A 23,605-nucleotide genomic window follows, 5' to 3' on the forward strand; every position below is an offset into this window, starting at 1 on the left:
TTGTGAATGCAATCTCACTGGCTCTCCACACAGCCCTGGATCACCTTGCCAATAACAACTACTGTGTCAGGCTGCTGTTTACTAATTACAACTCAGCATTCAACACAATCAAACCCTCTGTACGAATCAACAAGTACTAAAACCAGGGCCTCTGTATCTTCCTCTGCAAATGGTTCCTTGACTTCCACATCCATCAGCACTGGCACACCTCAAGGAGTATCCTAACTGGTTGCATCACCGTCTGGCATGGAGAAGCTACTGCAAAGGATCATTCAAAGCTGCAGAAAACTGTAAACTCAGCCAGCTCCATTATGGGCACCAGCCTCCCCAGCATCAAGGACACCTTCAAAAGGCAATGCCTCAGAAAGGAGGAATCCATCACTGAGGACCACCATCACACAGAACATGCTCTCTTCTCATTGCTACGATCAAGGAGGTGCAGGAGCCTGAAGACACACACTCAACATTTCAGGATCAGCTCTTCCCCTCCACCACCAGATTTCTGAAAGGACAAGGAACCCATGAACACTACCTCAATATTTTTTCTCTTCATTTTGCTCTCCTTTTGCATTACTTATTAAATTATTATATATATCTTGTTGTCATGTATAGTTTTTCTTTATTATTGTGTATTGTAATGTACTTCATCCACAAAACAGCAAATTTCATGACATATGAGCTTCTATAGATATGAGGTACAGAGTGTATTGTCCGTCAGGTCACTCGTCTGAGTGCTACTGGTACCATGTAACCCAATACTACCTGTCGCATGGTCGGGTGGTCGGCCACTAAACCGGCTCCCTCACCAGGCTTGCCTGGTGAGGAGGGTAGCTTGACACCCTGCAGGACGAGAAACCAGACCTGTCAAAGGGCAGATGAACCTTCTCGTGGGGTCAATGACCATCTAGCAAACATGTGCCGTGAAGCACAGAAAGGGCATTGAAGCTTGGTCTGGACATTCAATGCGACAGAACTTCCCCCAGCTGTCTTGGACCCCACCATGCCGCTGGATCTGGGAGGGGATGTCGAGAGGGTGGGTCTGGACCTGTGCAACCCCCTACTCACCTAAAATCCACTCACGCACACGCCGCTCCTTTCTGAGGAGTGGGGTATCCTCCAAACTCCACTAACTGACTGAAAGGAGCCATCATCGTCCTATGGGTTGGATAGCCAGAGAGAATTGACTGGTATGGGCTGGTATGAAAACAACAATACTCTTGAATGTAAAGCCTACCAAAAGTAGTGGATGCAGCTCAGCCCATCACAGGTGAAGTTCTCTCCAACACTGACCACGTTTACGTGGAGTGCTATCTCAGGAAAACAGCCTCCATCATCAATAACCCCACCATCAAGGCCATGCTCTCTCCTTGTTGCTGCCATCAGGAAAAGGTACAGGAGCCTTAGCACCCACAGCACCAGGTTCAGACACAGTTATCACCCCTCAACTATCAGGCTCTTGAACCAGCGAGGATAATTTCACTCAAATTCACTTGCCCCATCAGTGAACTGTTCCCACAACCAATGGACTCACTTTCAAGGACCCTTCATCTCATGTTCTTGATATTTATTGCTCATTTATTTATTTATTTTATTTCTTTTTGTATTTGCAGTTTGTCGTCTTTTGCACATTGGTTGTTTGTCTGTCCTGTTGAGGTGATTTTTCATTGATTCTATTGTATTTCTTGTATTTACGGTGAATGGCACAAAAATGAATCTCAGGGTTGTAAATAATGACATTGATAATAAACTTTGAACTTTGCCATGGCAGTGATATTAAACCTGATTCTGATTCATATAAACCATTATAAATTGACAGAATGCTCCTCAGTATTTAAACCCACATCCCCACATGTGGCAAATGCCCTGGAATCAGAGAGATAAAGAGATGTATAGGTCAGAAACAAGCCTTTTGGCTTAACATGTCCAGCCAACATTTTTAACCATCTCCACTCATCTCACTAAATCTCCTTCCATCATCAATAACCCCACCATCACAAACAAGAGAAAATCAGCAGATGCTGGAAATCCAAGCAACACACACAAAATGCTAGAGGAACTCAGCAGGCCAGGCAGCATCAATAGAAAAAAGTACAGTTGAAGTTTCGGGCTGGGACCCTTTGGCAGGACTGAAGCACAACCATATCCTCCCAATATTGTGGTGACCAGAATTTACTGAGTACCCAAAGTGTGACCAAACCAGTGCTTTGTAAAGTTGCTGTATAACATCACAACTTTTATCTTTGTGCTCTGATCTATGAAGGGAAGCATGGCATGTGCCTTCTTCACCACCATAGCTACCTGCATTCCCCTTGCAGGGGATTATGGACTTGAACCCCCAAGTCTCTTTGTTCATCAACGTTCCTTACTGCCTCACAATTCACTGTATATGGTCTCTCCTTATTTGACTTCCCAAAATGTATCACTTTGCACTTGTTGGGATTAAATTCTATCTGCCATCTCTCTGCCCAGCTTTTCATCTGATCCACATCCTGCTGCAGCCTTAATCAATCTTCCTTGCAATCCACACACTGGCACATTTCACGTCATCCACAAACATACTAATCATTCCATGGGGTGGCACAGTACGTAGCGCTTTACACTGCCAGTTGATCAAATGAATGGGGTTCAATTTCCTCCGGTATCTGTAAGGAGCTTGTACATTCTCCCCGTGTCCATGTGGATTGCCACCCAGTGCTCTGGTTTCCTCCCACATTCCAAGATACCTATGGATTCGAGTTAGTAAAATTTGCGGGCATGCTATGTTGGCACCAGAAGCACGAGGATACTTGTGGGCTGCTGCCCAGCATATCCTCGGGCTGTGTTGGTCTTGACGTGAAATGACACCCAGTGCTTACTTCCTGTTCTTGAGCTCATTCTGTATCCTTGTGCTCAGTCCCCAATCTGGAGCTCACTCTCTGTTCTCAGGTTCATTCCATGTTCCAGTTCTCACTCCCTAATCTAGAGCTCACTCTCTGTTCAGGAATTCATTCTATGCTCTAGAACTCTGCGTTTTGTGCCCACTCCCCACTCTAGAATGCACTCAAATTATTGAATTCATTCCATGTTCCAGTTCTCACTCCCTTTTCTAGAGGTCACTCCCTGTTCTAGTGCTCACGTTGTCTTCCAGTGTTCGGTTCCCGCACTTGCTCATATGGTACAGAAAACATTTAGTGGAAAACAGGGAACAGGGAATAACACACAACAGGGAAAAATGACGTGAACAAGAGAGGAGGTGGTAATTTCTAACCTGACCTGCTGGCTGGAAATCTCACAGGATTTGGTGACAGGTCAGTGTTCTATCCCACTGTATTACTCTGCGGGTGAGTAACATTGGGCAGGTATAAAATCCGCAATTCGCTTGATCCTAGCCTATTTTCCCTGGATGGGTTGCGTAAACATTTCTCCCTCCCTGGCAGTGAGGATGCTGGTGCCCTGGAAGGTACAACTTACTGCAGTTCTGTGAGTCCCTGTTGTTCTTTATGACCGGCTTCTGCATGCTGGTTCTGAAGAGGACAGTCCAGTTGACCGTATGGTAGTAGCACAGGTTGGGGTTGTCCGAGACATACACGTTGCCGGCACTTATTTCCATCAGCGACTGGAAATGGAGGGACGTTATCCACTGCTGCTTCAGAATCAGCAACGAGATCCCGCTGCAGGAGGGAACAGTGACACGATTAGCTGATTGGCGCACAGGACCACCACCCTCCACCTCCTCCAAACTCTGGCAGGATGCCTCAGATGGAGACCCTGCCTCCAGCAATTGCACTGCCTGCCTCTGACCATCCCACATCAACTATGTCTTGGCAAGTGCAGGCCACGGGTGCAATGGTGTACCGATTCCAACCAACGAGGTTAACTGCTTTCATACTATGGAACTTCTGAATGCACTGGGGAGTTAGGAAGTGGATAGAAGATCAAATCCCCAGCTCTATAACATGATAACCCTCAAGCCATTCATTTTTCACTTCGACTTCTTTGCACTACGAAGGACTTTGTCTTTGTTCTAATTGTAAAAATGGTGCAAATTACATCTAATTTCTGTCCATTCTGTTGATGCTGCTTATCACATGTCTGTGGATGCTGCTGCAAGTAAACTGGTCTTTACAACTGTGCATCCATACGCTTGGGCATATAACGATCAGTCGACCTTGACTTTGATCTCTGTGGCTTCGGAATTGGTGAAAACGAACTGTTGCTCTATCTTCTTGTGGTTCATTCTTGAGATGGTTACATCTTTGGCATGGCCATTATTAACTGACCAAAGCTTGTTATACTGAGAAGAAGGCGGGACACTGCCTCTGATAATCACTGCTGACTGTGTATTGAAGGCTCTTCCTCTGTTCGGTCGGGAGTTACAGGACCTTAACACAGTGTCAGTGAAGCAATTTATGGCCAAGTTGGGAGGGTGTATGAGTGGGAAAGGAAGCTGATCATGATGGCGCTCCCATGAGCCTTCTCCTCTGGAGAGAGCAGTCTCGTTGCTATGTGGTTCCGGTGGTGGCTTTGTGAGCTGCCCTCAGAGCCATCTTGGCATCGAAAGCACAATCTTTTGTCTGTTTTTGTTTTGTATTGGAGGCCAGGTTCTGTGAGGAAGTCTCTGTCAAAAGAAGGTAGTTCACTCCTTAGAGTGCATGTGACACTGATTGTGTGAAAGCTGCAGGATCTACAAGCCCCGGGGGAATAATTGAGACTTAAAGCTGGATGTACATGGTGTGATCTTGGTTCTACTCCTTTGAAAAACGCTGAAAAAACTCTGCAATTAAAATAAGTACTGTAATTAACTGAATTGAGTAAGAAAATACATATTGTGTTGACGCTTCAGCCATGCCTCCCCACCTCGCCACTTGGTGTCTGCATCATTACTTTAACAGCTCGGGGCATTTCCAAAAGGCAGCATATCATTTTGACATCAGACCGACTTCTCCAGGGTGCATGTGTGTTTGGGCAATGTAATGATTTCATTGTGTTGGCTGGTTCACCAATGTGTAATTATCCACTCAATGCTGGGAGGGGGAACACTGTGGCTTTAGAAGGCAAACGTCAAGTGACCCTTTGGAGATAAAGGCTCAATTCTTGTTTCAATTGATCCTGCCTGATTATAGGCATCCTTCCGCAGGGAAGGGATGAATGAGAAATTTTTGAAAGCTTGTCATTTTCCTCCTCTTCCTCTTATGATTAGCATTTCCTGGGAATTATTTATACTGGCAGGATCTTAACTCACCAAGTGTTTTTTTATGTCTTCTCTCTCTGCAATCTCAATATAGTCATAATACATCACAAATGCTTGATGCAGGCAGGACTTTCCATGGACTAACTTAAGGGCAGGTGAATTAGAAAGCTCTCCTTCCAATTAACAGAAAATTTATCAGCAATGACTTTCCCTTCCAACTGTCTTTTACATTAAAAACTACTTGAAAAATAGTATCATCTGCAGCGAGTGTCACAGTTACCCAGACTCTTCCTGTTGTAAATACAGACACTTCCTGAGAGCAAGGGCATAAGATTTTTTTTAACAATAACAGACAGACTGAGCTTCATGGAGTGTTAATAGGTTTACTCATTGTTAAGTCAGAAGGGTTAATGATAGCTGAGCTTAATGCTCTTGAGATAGAATTGCCCCGTTTGCATCGTGGGCAATAGTGGTTCCTATTATCCATCACGTTACAAATCCAATTACATTGTGGAATCAAACGGTGGAAGCAGAATGGCTTGCGTGCGTCCTGACCAGAGACTATAGATGCTGGAATCTGGAGCAACACACAAAGCATCGGGGAAACTCAACGGGTCAGGTAGCATTTATGGAGGGAAATGGACATCACTAATGCTAGAGAATGGGGTTGAAAATAATCAGCCATTACTGACTAATGGAGCAGACTCGATGGGCCAAATGGACCAATTCTGCTCCCATATTTTATGGTGTAGTACCTGTGGTGAGGGTGAGTTACTGGAATACAAATAATTCATTCAATAATTTTTCTTCACACCATTTGTTCATTTTGACTGAACCTCCTGCTTCATCTCATTCATTTCTAGACCATCAGCACTGTCGGACTCCTTACTCCACCCCATCCTGACCTCTCACCACCAACGTTAAACACCTTTCTCCTCCCCCTGCATTTTAAAATTCACAGATTCACCGGGCCAACCACATCCTCAGTTATTTCCCTTTCTCTTGCATCATCCTATGGCTGAGATATTGTTGTGTGAAACTGATAACATACAGGGTAGCCCAGGGCCATAACTGACCATAGGACATTGGTATAGAGTCATAGAGTCATAGAAAAGTACAGCTCACCTAGTCCATGGTAAATCATTTAAACTGCCTATTCCCATCACCAACCCTCCATACCCCTAACATCCATGTACCTACATAAAATTCTCTTAAACATTGAAATCGAGCTCGTATGCACAGGTTGCATTGGCAGCTTATTTTCACTCTCACGATCCTCTGAGTGAAGAAGCCTCCCCTCATGTTCCCCTAGAACATTTCACTTGTCACCCTTAACACATGACCTCTGGTTGTAGTCCCACCATACCTCAGTGGAAAAAACCTGCCTGCATTTATCCTATCTATACTCCTCATAATATTGTATACCTCTATCAAATTTCCCCTCAATCTTCTACATATGGCATTAATATTTCCTTAAAAAAACAATTTCTGTTTGCTTCCCCAGGGGAGGTGAAGGGGTTAAGGTTTTGTATGCTTACTGGAAGTGAGTCTGGTACACACAAAAGAACTGAATAGCCTGTGGCTAACTTTATGAGCTGTGATTGGCTTTGAAGTTAAGAAAACTCTACGACTTTTACTCTTTACCAAAACTACTGATACAGAAAATGAAAATCATTTGCTGGAAGTGTGTGGAAAAAAAACATTGGCAAGTTAGGCAGCATCTAGGGAGGGAGAATCAGAGTTAATGTTTCACGGTAATGTTTCAGTTCTGAGCAAGGATTTCCAATGGAGGAGAAATAGTTGGTTTATTTTTGCCACATGTAGGAGAGAGATTGATAAACATTATTTGTGTGCCAACCAGACAGGTAATTTCAGAAGTACATTGAGGTAGAACAAAAGGTAAAACAATAACAGAATACAGAAAAGAGAGCTACATTTCCAAACAAAGTGTAGTGCTGGTAGACAAATAAGGTGCCAGGGCCGTGACAAGGCCCTTGCCTTATGAGAGATCAAGAATTCAACATTATTGAGTCTTATAAAAACTGGACAGAAGTTGATCTGAGCCTTTTGTTGCATTTTCTTAGGCTTCTATATATTCTACCCAATGGAAAGGGGAGAAAGAGAGAGTGACCCATGTTGGAGGGGTATTCAATTATGTTGGCTGCTTTTCAGAGGCAGTGGCAAGTGTGGGCAGTTAGTGGAGGGAAGACTAGTTTTTACGATGGACTGAGTTGTGTCCATGACTCTGCTATTTCTTGTGGTCTATTCAATTTGCTAACCAGAAATTGCTGTAGCTTAAACAGTTCTCAGGGGAGAGTATTTATTGTAGTTTATTGCAAACTACACGCAATGTCAGTATCCTCATTTACTCCCCAATTCCTAGGTATTGGGAAGTGGCTGGGTTCCACATGGAAAGGGATGATTCTGTTTATGTGGTAAAAAAAATGTCATGGTTATATTAAACAGAATTATTGAACTTAATGATAGAACATATCAAGTTGGGATTAAAGCATGACATCAGTTAGTTTTGCCCTAAACTGTAATATCCAGAGAAGTTTAAACAATTTACTTACCTGTACAGGCTCCTGCCACCTATTGTCACCAGGTTAGCAAACACATTGAAATCTGTCATATTTCTTGGCCATGACTGAATATTCAAAAAACCTAACAGAGAGAAAAACAATAAAGAAAGTCATTGCATTATTAAGGTAGTAGGCCCTTCGTTCCATCTAGTCTTTGCTAGGCTGTTATTCTGCCTGGTCCCACTAGCCCCGCACCTAGACGATCCCCCACCCATCCATGCACTTATCCAAACTTCTCTTAAATATTGCAGTCCACCACTTCAGCTGGCAGCTCGTTCAATTTTCTAACTACCCTCTGAGCGAATAAGTGCCCTCTCAGGTTTCCTTTAAATATTTCACCTTCACCATAAATACGAGGGCGATTGATAAGTCCGTGGCCTAAGGTAGAAGGAGTCAATTTTAGAAAACCTAGAACATTTGTTTTTCAACATAGTTCCCTCTTACATTTACACACTTATTCCAGCTGTCATGGAGCATACGGATCTTGGACCTCCAAAAAGTGTCCACAGCAGAGGTGATTGATAAGTTCATGGCCTAAGTTAGATGGAGATGAGTTATATAGCTCTTGTTACATGCATGTGCAGTTCAACTCTTTGAGTGATTATGCAGAGAGTTTGAAATTAGTAACTCATCTCCTTCTACCTTAGGCCATGAACTTATCAATCACCCCGGTAAGTTATTAACTGATGAGTTATTAACCTCAAGCTTTCTGCATAATCACACAAAGAGTTGAACTGCATGTGCATGTAACGGGAGCTGTATACCGCATCTCCTGCGACCGTAGGCCATCAACTTATCAATCACCCCTGCTGTGGGCACTTTCTGGAGGTCCAAGATCCGTATGCTCCACGACCACTGGACTAAGTGTGTAAATGTAGGAGGGAACTATGTTGAAAAGTAAATGTGCTAGGTTTTCTAAAATTGTCTCCTTCTACCTTGGGCCACAAACTTATCAATCACTCCTCGTACATCACCTATTTTGTTCAGTGTTATGTTATATTCCTAGAATAGGTAGTACCAATATAATTTAATATTGGGCACAGCTCTTCGAGTTTCTCTGCGAGCAATGCTGCTGTAATTTACTTCCTTGTCCATAACAGTCACTGTGCTTGAAGACAGCACATGGATTAGAAGTCAGTGGACATTCAGTGGTACAAGATAGTACACTTGAACGAAATGTGGATGGGTGGCAGAAACATTGCAAGATCTGTGAATATTAAAATGCTGCAGAGGTTGCGGAAAGAACTTTTTTCTTCTTTGTGCTGTCACGTACAACTGGTGGATTGTGTTGCATAGTGCCTGCATCTCCCATCCACGTCTGAGAAAATCAGTGAAGTGAAATATGTTTTACTGCAGTGCTGAGGCAGGCCAATCAGCCCTCTGTTCTCCTTGAAATATCCACCCAGTCCTCCCCCTGACTCTCTCATGTTGACCTGAAGGTTGTCATGTTTCAAGTGTCTGATCAACTTCCCTCTGAAAGTTGTAACTGAATCTCATCTCATCACTTTTTCAGAGATCGTAAACTTGTGGAAATAAACTGCTTCCGCATTTGGTGACTGTTTGACTCTCTGTTCTCCTACTTATAACCCATCAAGCCTGAATGTGTAGAGGGATGTACGAATAACCACAACATTTTCCCACACACTATTAATTTCTTCTACAAAGTACACTCCTGACCAGGAATATTTGGTGATATTGAGCAATAGTTCCCAACCTTCTGAACAAACCCCAAGTGTTTACACTCAATAAAATATACACCCAGCCCCACCATGAAAACCATCATTGCTTCTCTCTTTTGGATAAGAGTCTGTCCCAGGGATTCTCAGGGACAAACTAGTAGCTCCACAGCCAGGCCAATGAACCGACCCAGTACACTTTGATTACTTTCCTTGAGTATTTTCTAACTAAACTCTCACAATATTATTTAAGGCCTGCTTATAATTCTTGAAAGTTGAAAGGAAACATGCAATCCAGGTTGGGAACCACTTCTTCTCTGAACTCCTGTCGACGAGACATGTTTCCATGGCTGCAAGCTTCCTGGTATTGCATTAGAAGGGCTTGAACAAAACCTTGGTTAGAGAGCAATAGCACACACTGTGTGCTTACAGTTGAAAAGATTTTTAAGATGAGTAGCATCGATCCAGGGCACAAGGCTCAAATATGGCAACTTAGTGAAACACGTAAAGAATTCCGAAAGAGGCAGGAGGGTTGAGTAAATGACGATGAACAATGCAGCTGTTCATATGTTAGTAAAGGATAGAAGTCAATCCATCAATTAGATGTTTTCTTGCTGGAAAGAGTAGATTGAGAGCCAAACAGACAAGAGATTCTCCAGATGATGGAAATCCAGAGCAACATACACAAAATGCTAGAGGAACTCAGCCCGTCATGTAGAATCCATGGAAATGAATAAACAGTTGACTTTTCGGGCCCAGACCCTTCACCAGGACAGGAAAGGAAGGGGGAAGAAGCCAGACTAGCTGTGAGAGTCGGTAGGTTTATAAAAGATATATTGATTGACAGGTTGTCTCCAGATATGGAGATAGAGAGATCAAGAAAAAGGAGAGAGCTGTCAGAAATGGACCAAGTGAATTTAAGGGCAGAGAGGAAGTTGGAGGAAAAGTTGATAAAATTGATGAGCACAGCATGGGTGCTTGAAGCAGCACTAATGCAGTCGTCAATATAATGCAGGGAGAGTTGGGGAGCATTTCCAGAGAAGGTTTGGAAGATGGACTGTTCCATGTGTCAATGAAAATGCAGGCATAGCTGGGACCCGTGTGGATGCCCACGGCTACCCCTTGAGTTTGGAGAACGTGGATGGAGCTGAAAGAAAAGTTGTTGAGTGTAAGGACCATTTCCACCCAACAGAAGAGGATGGTGGTGGAGGCGAACTCGTTGGGTCTGTAATCAAGAAAGAAGCAGAGAGCTTTAAGAGTGGATTGGGAGCCATGTAGACCTGACAAGGTTCATCACCAAAAAAAATGACTTATTGTTGGATAAATGTAGCTTCATTATGTCACAAGATAGCTTGAAAGTTTATAAACTGTAACATTTTCACTACCTGTTATCTCTCGGACTGTCCGAAAGACATTCAGCTTTTCTGGATCCAGAGCCTCGATGTTATGATAGGGGTCCCTGGAAAGAAAGAACAGCTGGCTTAGTCCAACAGTCACCACAGTGAATGTACTCTGAATATATACTAGGACTAATTTTTTTTCAAACATCCCAAAAACAAGTGTGCTGGTAGGTTAAATGGCGACTGCACTCTGTAATGTGTTGGTAAGTGGTAGAATCTGGGGACAAGTTGAGAGGAATGCAGGAAGAATAAAATGGGATTGGGGTAAGATTAGTGGTTAAATAAAGATGCCTAGTGGTTGGTGTGGATTGAATCAACTGTGGGGTCTGTCTCCTTGCAAAATCTCTCTGCGGCTATGAACTGGTCAGCTCACTGTAGGGCTCTAATTATCCATCAGTTGAAACAGATAATTGCATTCTGGTGAAAAAGGCTTCAGGAATGCTGGCCTTTGTCAGTCAGGGCATTGAGTTGGGATATTGCGTTTCAGTTATAGAATCACAGAATAATGGAGCATGGAAACCAGTTCTTCAGTTCAATATGTCTATGCCAAACAAGATGCCCATCTAAGATACACACACAAAATGCTGGTGAAACTCAGCAGGTCAGGCAGGATCTCTGGAGGAAATGAACGGTCGACACTTTGGACCGAGACCCTTCATCAGAACTCAGTGTTTATCAGGACAGATTTCCAGCATCTGCAGAATCTCTTGTATGTCTGTCTAAGCTAGTTCCACTTGTCTGTGTTTGACCCACACCCTTTAAACCTTTCTTACCCACGTACCTGTCCAGATATTGTTATTATACCTGCTTCAGTCCCTTCCTTTGGCAGCTCACTCCATACACACACCACACGGATTGAACAGTTATGTTCAGGGATGCTCAAAGGGATAAATTGTGGGGGTATATAGATATGTTGGACAATTGCAAGGTTGAAAGAGATTACAAAGATGGGGCAAGTTTTCTCTTCAAAACTGGGATTGAAACTGACTCGCATTTAGCTCTAGGCATTCTGTTGACAAATTGTGCACACTAACCCCCTGATATAGTGCACGATAACCCTCCTGACATGGTGCACAGATACCAACCGACATAGTGCACAGTAACCCCTGATAGAGTGCACAGAAACCCCCCCGATATAGTGCACAGTAACCCCTGATAGAGTGCACAGAAACCCCCCCGATATGGTGCACAGTAAACGCCCCGATATAGTGCACAGAAACCCCTGATAGAGTGCACAGAAACCCCCCCGATATGGTGCACAGTAAACGCCCCGATATAGTGCACAGAAACCCCCCTGATATAGTGCACAGTAACCCCCCTGATATAGTGCACAGAAACCCCCCCGATATGGTGCACAGAAACCCCCCCTGATATAGTGCACCAAAGCCCCCCTGACATAGTGCACAGAAACCCCCCTGATATAGTGCACCAAAGCCCCCCTGACATAGTGCACAGAAACCCACTGATATAATGCACAGTAAACCCCTCATATTGTGCTCACTCCCAATGCACCCTTCACAACAGTGGGCTATTATCTGACCATGGTCTGGGTACTTCTGTGAAAATTATGAATCATCCATCCAGCCTGCTCATCATCAACATCCAATGAACTATACAAAATACCTGTTGCCATGGTTTGTTCAGATTAGGAAGCAGCAAACTGCTGCACTACTTTGTTACAGCTGCAGTACTGTAAGCTATTGGGGAATTTTAAGACAATTTCACAGCCAAACAACGGGCTGGACCTAAATTGAAATCATATAGCACACTTTGGTTAATTACATCTAAGGTACATTTCAACGTAACAAGTATCATTTATGCCAATCAGAAAACTTTTAAAACACAATCAAAGGCCTTAACAGTTCAAAAGATGAGGGATGATAGGTGGAAGTGCCAAGGGACTGGAGATGATGGAACAAGAGCATAAGATATAGGAGCAGAATTAGGCCATTTGGCCCATTGAGTCTGCTCTGCCATTTCAGTATGGGTGATCCAATTTTCCTCTGAGCCCCAGTCTCCTGTCTTCTCCCCATTTCCCTCATGCCCTGACTCATCAAGAATCTATCGATCCCTGCCTTAAACATAAAGACTTGGCTTTCACAGCTGCCTGTGGCAAAGAATTCCACAGATTCACTACTCTTTTACAGGACAGGAGGGTGGGGCATGGAATTAAAAAAAAGAGATTTGGGGAGGGGAACCAGTGACAGGAGTGTGTGGGTGTTGAGCAAACTGAGAGGGTGGGGGAGGGGGAAGACATGGTCTGATGATGAATGCTGGTGGATTAGGAGAAAAGAGATTAAGGAAAAGTAGGGAGAAGAGATCAGAGGGATGAGGGGTTACCGGAAGTTGGAGATTTCAGTGCTCATTCTGCCAGCTGGTAGGCTGCCCAGATGGAAGTTAACGAGCTGTTCCTCTAGTTTGCATTTATTATCTGCTACTGACCCAGATGTCAGCAAATTCAATGACTTTTGGTAGGAATAATATTCACAACCTCTCTTGTTCCTGTGCCATCACTACAACCAATGTGCCAAGTTATTGTCACATACTAAATAGAAGAGATATTGATTGACTGGGTATGAATAACTCCCAAATTACTACCTCTACAATGTACCATTGTAACTCTCTCAACAGGCCGGGAACTTCGTATGGATCATGAATGACAGAAGATAATTTTCCCTTATATCATTTGCCTGGTGGCTGGAGACTGAAGTCTGTTATAGGTAATTTAAAATCTGAGCCTTCAAATGTAGCTGCATCAAATTATCCCTGCTTTGGCTATTTAACACTTTCTACTTCAATTTCCTGTGCAAAAAAGAAAAACAAAGCTCATAGGGGCTAATTTTAATTTTTGCTTTACAACTATTTGGGATGCACAAAAGCTTCTGTGCAAGAATGCAGGGCCCTTGATTTGGAGGGTTAGTTTGGATTAGGTGAGGCGGTGCCTAACCTGGAACTGCAGCATGAACTGAGTTCTATCTGCCTCATGCTGGACCTTGGGGCAACTATAAGACCAAAACCTCTTTCAGTTGGGACAGAGCAGCTGTAAGGACAGCGGAGTCAGACAGTCATTGAGTCATACAGAATGGAAGCAGATGCTTTGAGTCCATGCCAATCAGTAAGCACACTGATGGTTGGCATGGACTTGATGCATCTGCTTCTATCATTTATACTCAGCCCGAAACGTTGACTGCTTATTCCCTTCTACAGATGCTGCCTGACCTGCTGAGCTCCCCCAGCATTAACCACACAGTCCCATTAATTTCCCCACTTCTCTGTCTCAGATTCTACCATTCGCCTAGCCACTAGGGGTAACTCACATTGCCCAATGAACCCATGTCTTTGGTCCTCCTCACAACTGGCACCGGAGGTCAGGATTGAATGCAGGTCACTGGAGATGTGAAGCAGCAGTCTTGCTAGATGAACCCCTGTACCTTTGATCGAGCCACAGATTTCAAAATACTGTGTGATCAACTCAAGGGGGCAATACCAGAGAAGTGTTTCTTTTCACTTTGAGGGCAAAATATTGAAGGATTTTTGATAGATGTATTGGCCTTTAGTGCCTTGCCCTCTCCAAACAGTCTCTCAAGCAAGGCTATTTTCAGAGAGAGTTAGCAACCGCGCAGGATGACATAAATCTGCAACCATCTTACAAAATGGAGGCTGACGTTCGGTCAATTGTTAATTTTAAAATCTGCCCTTAATAGAATAGTCAAAGCTATTAAATGAAGTGAGGAAAGGAAAGTGAAGTGGAGGTTTCACCATGAATGACGATTTACCAGAATGTTACTAGGATCCGAGGGACAGGGTTATAGCAAGAGGTTGGGCCGGCTTAGACTTTATTCCTTGGTAAGTAGGAGAATGAGGAGTGACCCTACAGAGGTGAATAAAAAAATCATGAGAGGTATCCACGGGGTGAATGTGCACCCTCTTTTTCTCAAGTGAAAGGAATGAAAACCTAGAAGGAATAGGCTTAAGGTGAGTAGAGAAAGATTTAAAGTTAAAGAGATTAGCTTTATTTGTCACATAGACATCGAAATAGCAAAACATGTAGTGAAATGTGTTGTTTACATCAATGACCAATACAGTCCGAGGACATCACTACATGAAAAGAGATCTAACTTGAAAAAGACAACTTCTTCACATATGGGGTGCTCTTTAAATGGAATGAGCTGCTGGAGGAAGTGGTTGAAACAGGTACAATAGCAACATTTAAAAGTTACTTGGATAGGTACCTGGATGGGAAAAATTTAGAGGGATATAGGCCAATGGAGCTAATTTCAATGGCCATCTTAGTCAGCATGGACCAGTTGGACTGAAGGACATGTTTCCATGGCAATTGACTGTATGACCTGGAACATCACGCCCCAATCAGGTGCACTGAAAGTGTCATAAAGCAGCAGCTCTGTGTTGAACTGCTTTTTGAAATGCAGCTCCATTAAAATCAATAGAACCAAACTATCTGAGTATATCCTGGGATGGGAATCAGGTGAGATTAGAATAAGACAACTCAGCCTCTTACGTTTAGAAGAATGAGAGGAGATATTATTGAAACATAAAGTCCTGACAGGGCTCAATGGGATGAGGAGGAGGTGAGGTGGTTAGAATGCATGATTGGGGAAGGGGGGAGAGGACTGAAGCGAGGAGAAACTTCTTTGGAGGGGGATGAACTCATGCAGTTCTTTACCACATAGGAATCCAAGTCACTGAATGTATATAAGAAGAGAATTGTCTATCATCCAGAGTTTTATCTTACACACAAAAGGCATCAAAAGGCCTGGACAGAGTTTGGCAATATGGTAGTGAGAGAGGGAATCTGCCACGACTGTATTAAATGGCAGAGGAGGTTTGAAGAGTTGAAAGGCCTACTTGTGCTTCAGAAATACAACACAATACAATGTAATGCAAACATATACAGTACAGTGGTTTAGGACAGGGATTAATTTCCAGGCAAATACTGAATCTAACATCAGGACTAGACCGAGCAAAACCTCCACCACTGTTGTCACCTCCTGCAGCAGCATGTCAAGTAACATTGGGGTGAAATTGTAGACAGGGTATGCTAGTTGACCCCTTGACCTGTTAAAACAATTACTGAGAGCACAGTTAACCGGTGCATGGGAGACAGTGTAGAAAAGACTAATATGCTGGAACATGTCCGTTTTAAGAAAGAGGATGTGTTAGAACTTTTGAAAGACATGAGGATAGATATGATTTTGCCCTGATTACTATGGGAAAAGAGATAAGAGATTGCTGTGACTTTGGCAATCTTTGTGTCCTCACTGGCCACAGGAGTAGTTTCAGAAGATTGGAAGGTGACAAATGTTATTCCTCTCCTTGAGAAAGGTAATAGGGATAATCCTGGGAATTATGAACCAGTGACTCTTACACCAATGGTGGGCAAACTATTGTGGAGGATTCTTAGAGATAATACAAACGTACTTATGAGCATTTGGAAAAGTAGAGTCTGATTGGGGATAATAAAATCAGATTTGTGAGGGACAGGTCACGTTTCACAAGCCTGATTGAATTCTTCAAGGAAGTAACAAAACAAATTGATGGAAGTAGAGCAATGGTTGTGGTTTATATGGATTTTAGTAATGTGTTTGACGGCATTCCCCATTGTAGGCTCATCCAGAATGTCAAGAGACATGGGATCCTGGGAAAATATTCAGAATTGGCTTGCCCACAGAAGGCAGAGGCTGGCAGCAGAGGGAGAGTAGAGGAGATGGCAATGGGTAATATGTGATGACATAATTTTAAGTTGATTGGAGAAAAGCATGGGGATGTCAGAGGCAGATTTTATTCACATAGAGAGTGACGGGTCCATGGAATATGTTCTCAGGAGTTGTGGTGGAGGCAGATACATTAGAGAAATTTAAGAAAATCTTAGACACATGGATGATAAAATTGGAGGGTTATGTAGGAGGGGAAAGGTTAGATTAATCTTAGAGTAGGATAAAAGGTCAGTACAACACCATAGGCTGAAGGGCCTGGACTGTGCTATAATGTTCTATGTGCTATGCTCCAAGATCTTAACACCCACCTCTCCTTATTCCGTTTAATAACTTTGATGAACAAAAATCTATCAATCTTAGAGTTAAAATTAACAACTAATTAAGCATCGGCCACTACTTAATATGATGGCTACAAATTTCTGTCACATTATGCATTGACTAACTTCTTTCCAGAAAACATCTATCTTGCAGGTGGTGCCTAACCAGATAAGATTGCTCATCCTATCTATTGGCTAAGTTGGGGTCAGCATCATCCCAGAGTGTTCATTTCTGGACTCTGGCACTCAGTTGAGAGTCAGCAAATTCGTTAAAGCCTTCTGTTACTGCCACCAAAACCTTGCATTTAATAGTAACTAACCAGTGCCAAAGGCAGATCGTTCATATGGGTGGTTGATAAGTCACCTGGTGACACTGACACTTTACCCTGCCATGTACTGCATTGTAATGACTTGAAGAGAAATGAACACTGGTGTCTCTTATAACAGGCAGTAGATTCTGCACTCCTCAAGAATCATTGACCAGAAATGTTCGCTTAGCTTTTCCCTCCACAAATGCTGCCTCAGACAATCCCCATCAAGTTTCTCCTTGTTCTTACTTACCATCAGACAAGCTGTTGCATCCAGCACATCACTCTCTGTAACTTCCATCATCTTCACAGGGATTCTACCACTAAATACATCTGTTCCTTCCCCCCGCCCCCAACCTCTACACTCTGCTTTCCATGGAGATCACTCTCTAAATGACTCCTTTATCCACTCATCCCTCCTCACTGATCTCCCTCCTGGCAGTTCCCTGTAGGTGAAACAAATGCTATACCTGCATCTTCACCCCAGTAAGAGGGACAAGTAAAATGAGTGCCCCCTTCCCTTTTCCTCTTTTTTATTTCCTATCTCGGCTCCCTTCTTACCCATTCTCTTCTCCTTACCTGCCTTTTACCTCCCTCTGGTACCCCTCCTCCTTCCCCTTCTCCCATGGTTCACTCTCCTATCCTATCAGATTCCTTCTTCTTCAGTCCTTTGCCTCTTCCACATATCACCTCCCAGCTTCTCACATCATCCTTTCTACCCCACCTACTCACCTTCCCCCTCATCTGGTTTCCCCTATCATCCGTCAGTTTGTACTCCTACTCCTCCCTCCCTCCACCTTCTTCTCCCATCTGTTCTAGTCCTGATAAAGGATCTCGGCCCAAAAATTCATCAGTTCATTCCTCTCCATTGATGCTGAGTTCCTCCAGCGTTTTGTGCTTGGTGTCCAACATTTTCTATTTTTAGTTCTGATTTTCAGCATCTACAGTTTTCTATCTTTTGATTTCTGTACTTCACGTGTGTGTCTATGGGTTACTCTGACTTCTCCCTCAAGACGTGCCTCCCATTCTGCTTCATCTAAAGTTGAAAGCTTTGCCACAAACTGCTGGGCTTCTGGTTAATAGTTTATAATTAGTGCAATCTGTACCAGCACTGTCGAGGTACTCACCCCTCAATGCCGGTAACGAGGAAGATAAGGTTTCCATTGATTTTGGTGCAGTTTGTAAACTTGCCAATGTTGCTCGAGTCAACCGTTTTTGCCATCTGCAGACTTCCAGTTCCAATGCCGTCACAAGCTGTGCGAGGAGAATGAGGAGGACATGATAATGGATCAATGTGTTGGAAAGTGAGGCATACAGGAAGGCTTTATTTTTTTTAACATAGTTTTTCTCACAAAATAGAAGGAGACTAATCATCTCATCAGGCTTATGGGGCAATTCAATGCCTTCCTTTTATTTCCCTATATACTATTCTTTTTTATGTCCCTGCCAACTCCCTTTTGATCCTTCTGGTACTCTTAAACAGAGGAGCAATTTTCAATGGCCAGTCTTCCTCCCAATACATTTTGAGATGTAGGAGGTAACCGGAACACCCAGAGGAAACACAGGAGGATGTGCAAATTACACACAGGTAATACTACATGTCAGGATTGAACCCTGGTCTCTGTGGCTGCAACGTAGCAGCTCGGCTAGCTGCCTGTTTATGGGTTATCTTCAATTTCCTAACATTTATCTTATGTTATAAGGCTCTTGAGTGAGCCTCTTATATGATAATATGAAAATCTAAGATTTACCCTTTCTCTCTGAACATGTCACACTATTAAACCAACTCAAAGTTCTGAATTATGTTGATATTCTTTTATTCCTCTGGACTCCCTGCCTTCTTTTCACTGTAAAGCTTTGGTTATGTATGGGTAGATCTCCCAAACCATTGCTCACGTCATCAGAGGTCTAAATTGAAGCATTTTAATCTATTGCTTCCTCTGTCTGCTTAGCATTTCTTTCCCCCCATTTCCTTGTTCCTCTCATTGTACTGCCGAAAGGTATCGCTTCCCTCAGTAAAACATCCATTGCCATTTGCGTTTGGCAGCCCACCTGCTGTTGATCTACGCACTACGTTCTTTCCTCAGGCAGCTTGCTAGCTGCTGTCGAGGGCAGGAACCATGGTCCAGCCTTTGTTTGCTTTGCATGGAAGCATGGTCACCAATGGCACCACTCCACTGCCTCAGCCAGGGTGAACTGGCTTAACCGTGGGTTTGCCTGGTCACTTGGACATGCCAATACACTTGGCACAATGTTAGCTTTATCTGTCCACCTTTGACCAACCATCAGCTTTTTGTTAGCCACAATACCTGTAGCCCATCTGGGTGCATGTCCAGTGCTGGTGGGCAGTAATTAGCAATGTCATTGATTGTTGCTGGAGATTAATTAGCAATGCTAGTGGACACTGCTAATTAATGCCCACCATTATTAACGAGTGGTTCACTGATTGGTCAAACACTGTAGCCCAACTACGTATTTGTTCTCCAGCCCCTCAGATGAATGTCACTTTTGGGATCAATTTAGCATCAGTACCATTGTCTGGGTGAGAGTCCTGGAGTGTGTAACAGGGAGACAGGATCTTAATGGATCACATGAGATCCTGAGGGGACATGGTGAGATAGATGTTGTCATAATTCTACTGGGGGAAAAGCCTTGAATGAGAGAACATGGTTATGGGATATGGGGTGTTCATTAAAGAAAAATGAGGTTGGTGGGAGTTTCTTCCTGTAGAGAGGGGTGAATCTCTGGCATTCTCTGTTGTGGAGGACAGAACACTGTAGGGCAACACTTGCCGACTGCCCACAACACATCTTTGGGTTGCTTGGTAATGCAAATGACACATTTCACTGTATGTTTCGATGCACATGTGAAAAATAAATCTGAATCTAACGTGGAGACAGATCAAAAGATCAGGCAATTGAGGGATATAAGGAACTGGCACAGAAGAGAAGGTGAGACCTGATGCAGATCGGCCATATTGTACATTGGGTCAGACTTAAGGGCCCGAGTAGCCTACTCTTGCTCCTTTTATCTTGTATTATTATGATTGTTCCTCATCCTGGCCCCTGGGGACCAATGAGGTTAGAGTTTGGTTCAACATGAATATTACTGAAATCCTGGAAGCTCAGGGACAAGTTTGGGAGATCCTGAACCTTATGTACCCTGGTAGAGAGTCAGTGGTTTCTTGGAAAGGAGAGCAGGTCCTTAAAGTGATGAGTTTGGGCTCCCTTGTCATGTTCCCATAAATCTTACATCTGACACGGTGATATCAGTGAAAGTACAGAATGCTGGTGCACAAACACTACTTCATTATTCCTTTTTTTTGCACGACTTATTTATTTTTGTAACTTATAATATTTTATAACTTTGCATTGTACTGCTGCCACAAAGCAACAAATTTCACGTCAGTTCAGTGATAATAAATCTGATTCTCTATTCTCTGCTTTCTGGTTGAGGGCAGGTAGAATTAGAATGAAGTGGACATTACCTTTTGGACAAATGTCTGTGCAGGGCTTGCATACTTTGATGCCATTTTCTTCCACTTCCATCTTGTTGCTAGGGCACGCTCGTACACAGGAGCTGTGATCCACTACAAAGTTATCTGCGAGGGGAGAGTGAATATTTCTGGCTGTTTATTCTATTCGAGGCCATCGTTCAGTAAATTCACTTTAAGTCTGAGACTGCCCATCACATGACCTCTCATCATTATCATGCTACTTTGACTGAAACCCTGAAAAGTATTGTTGAACTCACTGTATCTCCGCCCACCAATACCTCAGAGACCTTTCTCCATCTCTATCATTAACCACTGCTGCCAAGCTGCAAAGAAGCAGGTCTCCACCTACAATCTACTCTGTCCATCTATCCTGAGTTAACTGACTATTCAGTGCATGCAATGCTACGTTTTGGCCACCAGCTCTATCATTACTACATTAGTTCAGCAGCCTCTATGTAAGGAGGTGGAAGCACGCCATATCACATTTCCTATTCCTGTGCTGCCAGTATGCATTTTGGGCTCAATTTCTGTGCAATATTTTTTTTCATTCGGCTGGACTTTGTTTTAACTTCCAGAATAGAGGTTATTTACTGATAACTATCATTGGCAGCAAATGTCAAAAGTCGGGGCAATTTCTCCGGTGCATGGGAAGAGGATGTGAGCCAGGAGGCCCTATTCTCAACAACAGGAGAGTAGTGTTGGTGATATTTACCTCTTAAATACTTTATATTCATTTCTTTGTGTGCACAGAGGCAGTAATGGAGAGCAAAAACTTTACAATCAAAGACATAAACTTTCAGAATTTTGCATTTCTGGAGTACTGCAGGGTGATTCGAGCATAGAACACAGAACAGTATGGCACAAGAACAGGCCATAGGCTCATTATGATTGCTCCAAACACTAGGCCTAATTAAGCTAGCTCCTTCTGACTGCACCTGATCCACATCTCTCCATTCCCCAGATATTCCTGTCTATCTAAAAGCATTTTAAACATGACTATCGCACGGTATCTGCTTCCACCACTTCCCTTGGCAGCACACTCCAGTCACTTACCACCCTCTGTATAAAATACTTGCCCTGGACATCTTTTGTAACCCTCTTGCCTTAAAGGTCTGTTCTCTACTCCTTGACGTTTCTACTCTGGGAAGAAGATTCTGACTGTCTGCTCTATCTATGCTACCTGTAATTCTATAAACTTCTGTTTGGTCTCCCCTTAGCCTGTGACACTTCAGAGAACCAAGTTTGTCGAACATCTCCTTAGAGTTCATAGCTCCTAATCAAGGCAGAATCCTGGTAAACCTCTTCTGCATCCTCTCCAGAGTTTCTATATCCCTCCTTATGATGAGGTGAGCAGAAACGTGTGCAATACTCCAAGGCCAGCTTAACCAAAGTTTTATATATATCCAACATGGCTGCCTCACTCTTACACTCAATGCCCTAACCAACGAATGCAGGCATGCCACATATACCATCATACAAACCGCTGGAGGAAGTCAGGAGATCTGGCAGCATCTGTGAAGGGAAATAGACAGCTAATGTCAAGACCATACGATGAGACTGAAAGGAGGAGGAGAGCAAGGCAGTGTAAAAGGTGGATGAAGGAGTGGGGCAAGACTGGGATTCAGGTGAGGGGAAGGAGTGACAGACTGACGGGGGAGAGGCGGGGTGGCAATGGCAGCAGAAACTGGGAGGTGATAAGTGGAAGTGAGAAGTCCCCACCCCTCATTTCACCTTTTTGTACTTTCTTCCCTCTATCTTTCAGTCCAGATGAAGCATCTCAACCGATACGTTGACTGTCCATTTCCCTCCACCGATGCTGCCTAATCCAGCGTTTTGAGTGTTGCTCCAGATTCCAGCAGCTGCGGTCTTTTACGTCTGCAATTTGATGCCACACACGCAAGGCTGGCAGTTTTGCAGTTCTGAACAACAGAACTAAACTGTGACACAAGGATGAATATCTGAGCCACTCACCAGCGCTTCTCTTATAGCGGTGGAGATACTAAGGGAAGTGGACAGCCCACTTAAAAGCACTGGAGTGATTCTTGGTTCTTGTGATTGGGAGAGCGATGGGAGGTGATTCTGCTCAGTAAAGCCCCTAACATAAGGCTTGCATGCTGTGCAGTCAGAAACATGTAACCTTGTCCTGACTGGGCTCCCTCATGCACCACAGTCCAGTCGGCAGCAGCCAGCTCCTTCAGCAACAGAGGAAGAGCTAAGACCTGAAGAAATCATGACTGAGAGGAAATCCATCGGTGGGAGTACACTGTGACTCATAGGAACCGCCTCGTGAGTTACAATCTGGTTGACTTTATGGATTTAGTCAGGAATCAATGTTTTCATCAGCTGTATAATACAAAGATTGATCATAAATTCATAACGGGGAGACAGATTCTCAAGATGACACGAAGCTGATCTTGTTTCCTGTGAGTATGTGCACAGACTATGCTGGGAGGTTTCAAATGAAATATATATCATATAAGTACACAGGTATATATATATATACACACACAACACACACACACACACACACACACACACAGTCGGCTCTCCATAACCGCGGGTTCCGCATCCATGGATTCAACCAACCGCAGATCGGGATCGAAAAAAAAACGTAAGTTCTCTCTCCAGCGCTCGTTTGAGCACAGATCCTGGCATTAGTATTATTGAGTCTCCTCCAAACCGTCCTTATTCTCTAAATAATACAGTGTAACAACTACTTACATAGCATTTCCATTGTATTACGTATTATAAGTACTGTAATCCCGAGATGATTAAAAGTATTACTCATTGTTTGAGCATTGTTTTCCTCGCATCTCGTTCGTTCGCTACTTGTGTTGTGAGCGAGAGGAAGGAGTTTAAGGCTAGTAAGGGATGGCTGGCTGGTTACGTAAAGCGCTACAGCCTCAAGAACTTAAAGATCA

General features: G+C 43.4%; 1 protein-coding gene across 6 annotated transcripts in view; it reads right to left on the reverse strand.

Moving 5' to 3' along the window:
• Window positions 1-23,605, reverse strand: part of LOC134348348 (receptor tyrosine-protein kinase erbB-4-like) — a 1,006,440-nt gene that overhangs the window by 310,236 nt on the left and 672,599 nt on the right. For all 6 annotated transcript variants that reach the window (XM_063051562.1, XM_063051560.1, XM_063051559.1 and 3 more), the window contains exons 8-12: window positions 20,676-20,789; window positions 18,316-18,442; window positions 10,814-10,887; window positions 7,744-7,834; window positions 3,451-3,650 (exon numbers count right to left, since the gene is read on the reverse strand). In XM_063051562.1, coding sequence (XP_062907632.1) covers window positions 3,451-3,650; window positions 7,744-7,834; window positions 10,814-10,887; window positions 18,316-18,442; window positions 20,676-20,789 — 606 coding nt within the window. The remainder of the gene's footprint in view (window positions 1-3,450; window positions 3,651-7,743; window positions 7,835-10,813; window positions 10,888-18,315; window positions 18,443-20,675; window positions 20,790-23,605) is intronic.

Source organism: Mobula hypostoma, chromosome 6 (assembly GCF_963921235.1).
Source record: "Mobula hypostoma chromosome 6, sMobHyp1.1, whole genome shotgun sequence".
NCBI classification, from domain to species: Eukaryota; Metazoa; Chordata; class Chondrichthyes; order Myliobatiformes; family Myliobatidae; genus Mobula; species Mobula hypostoma.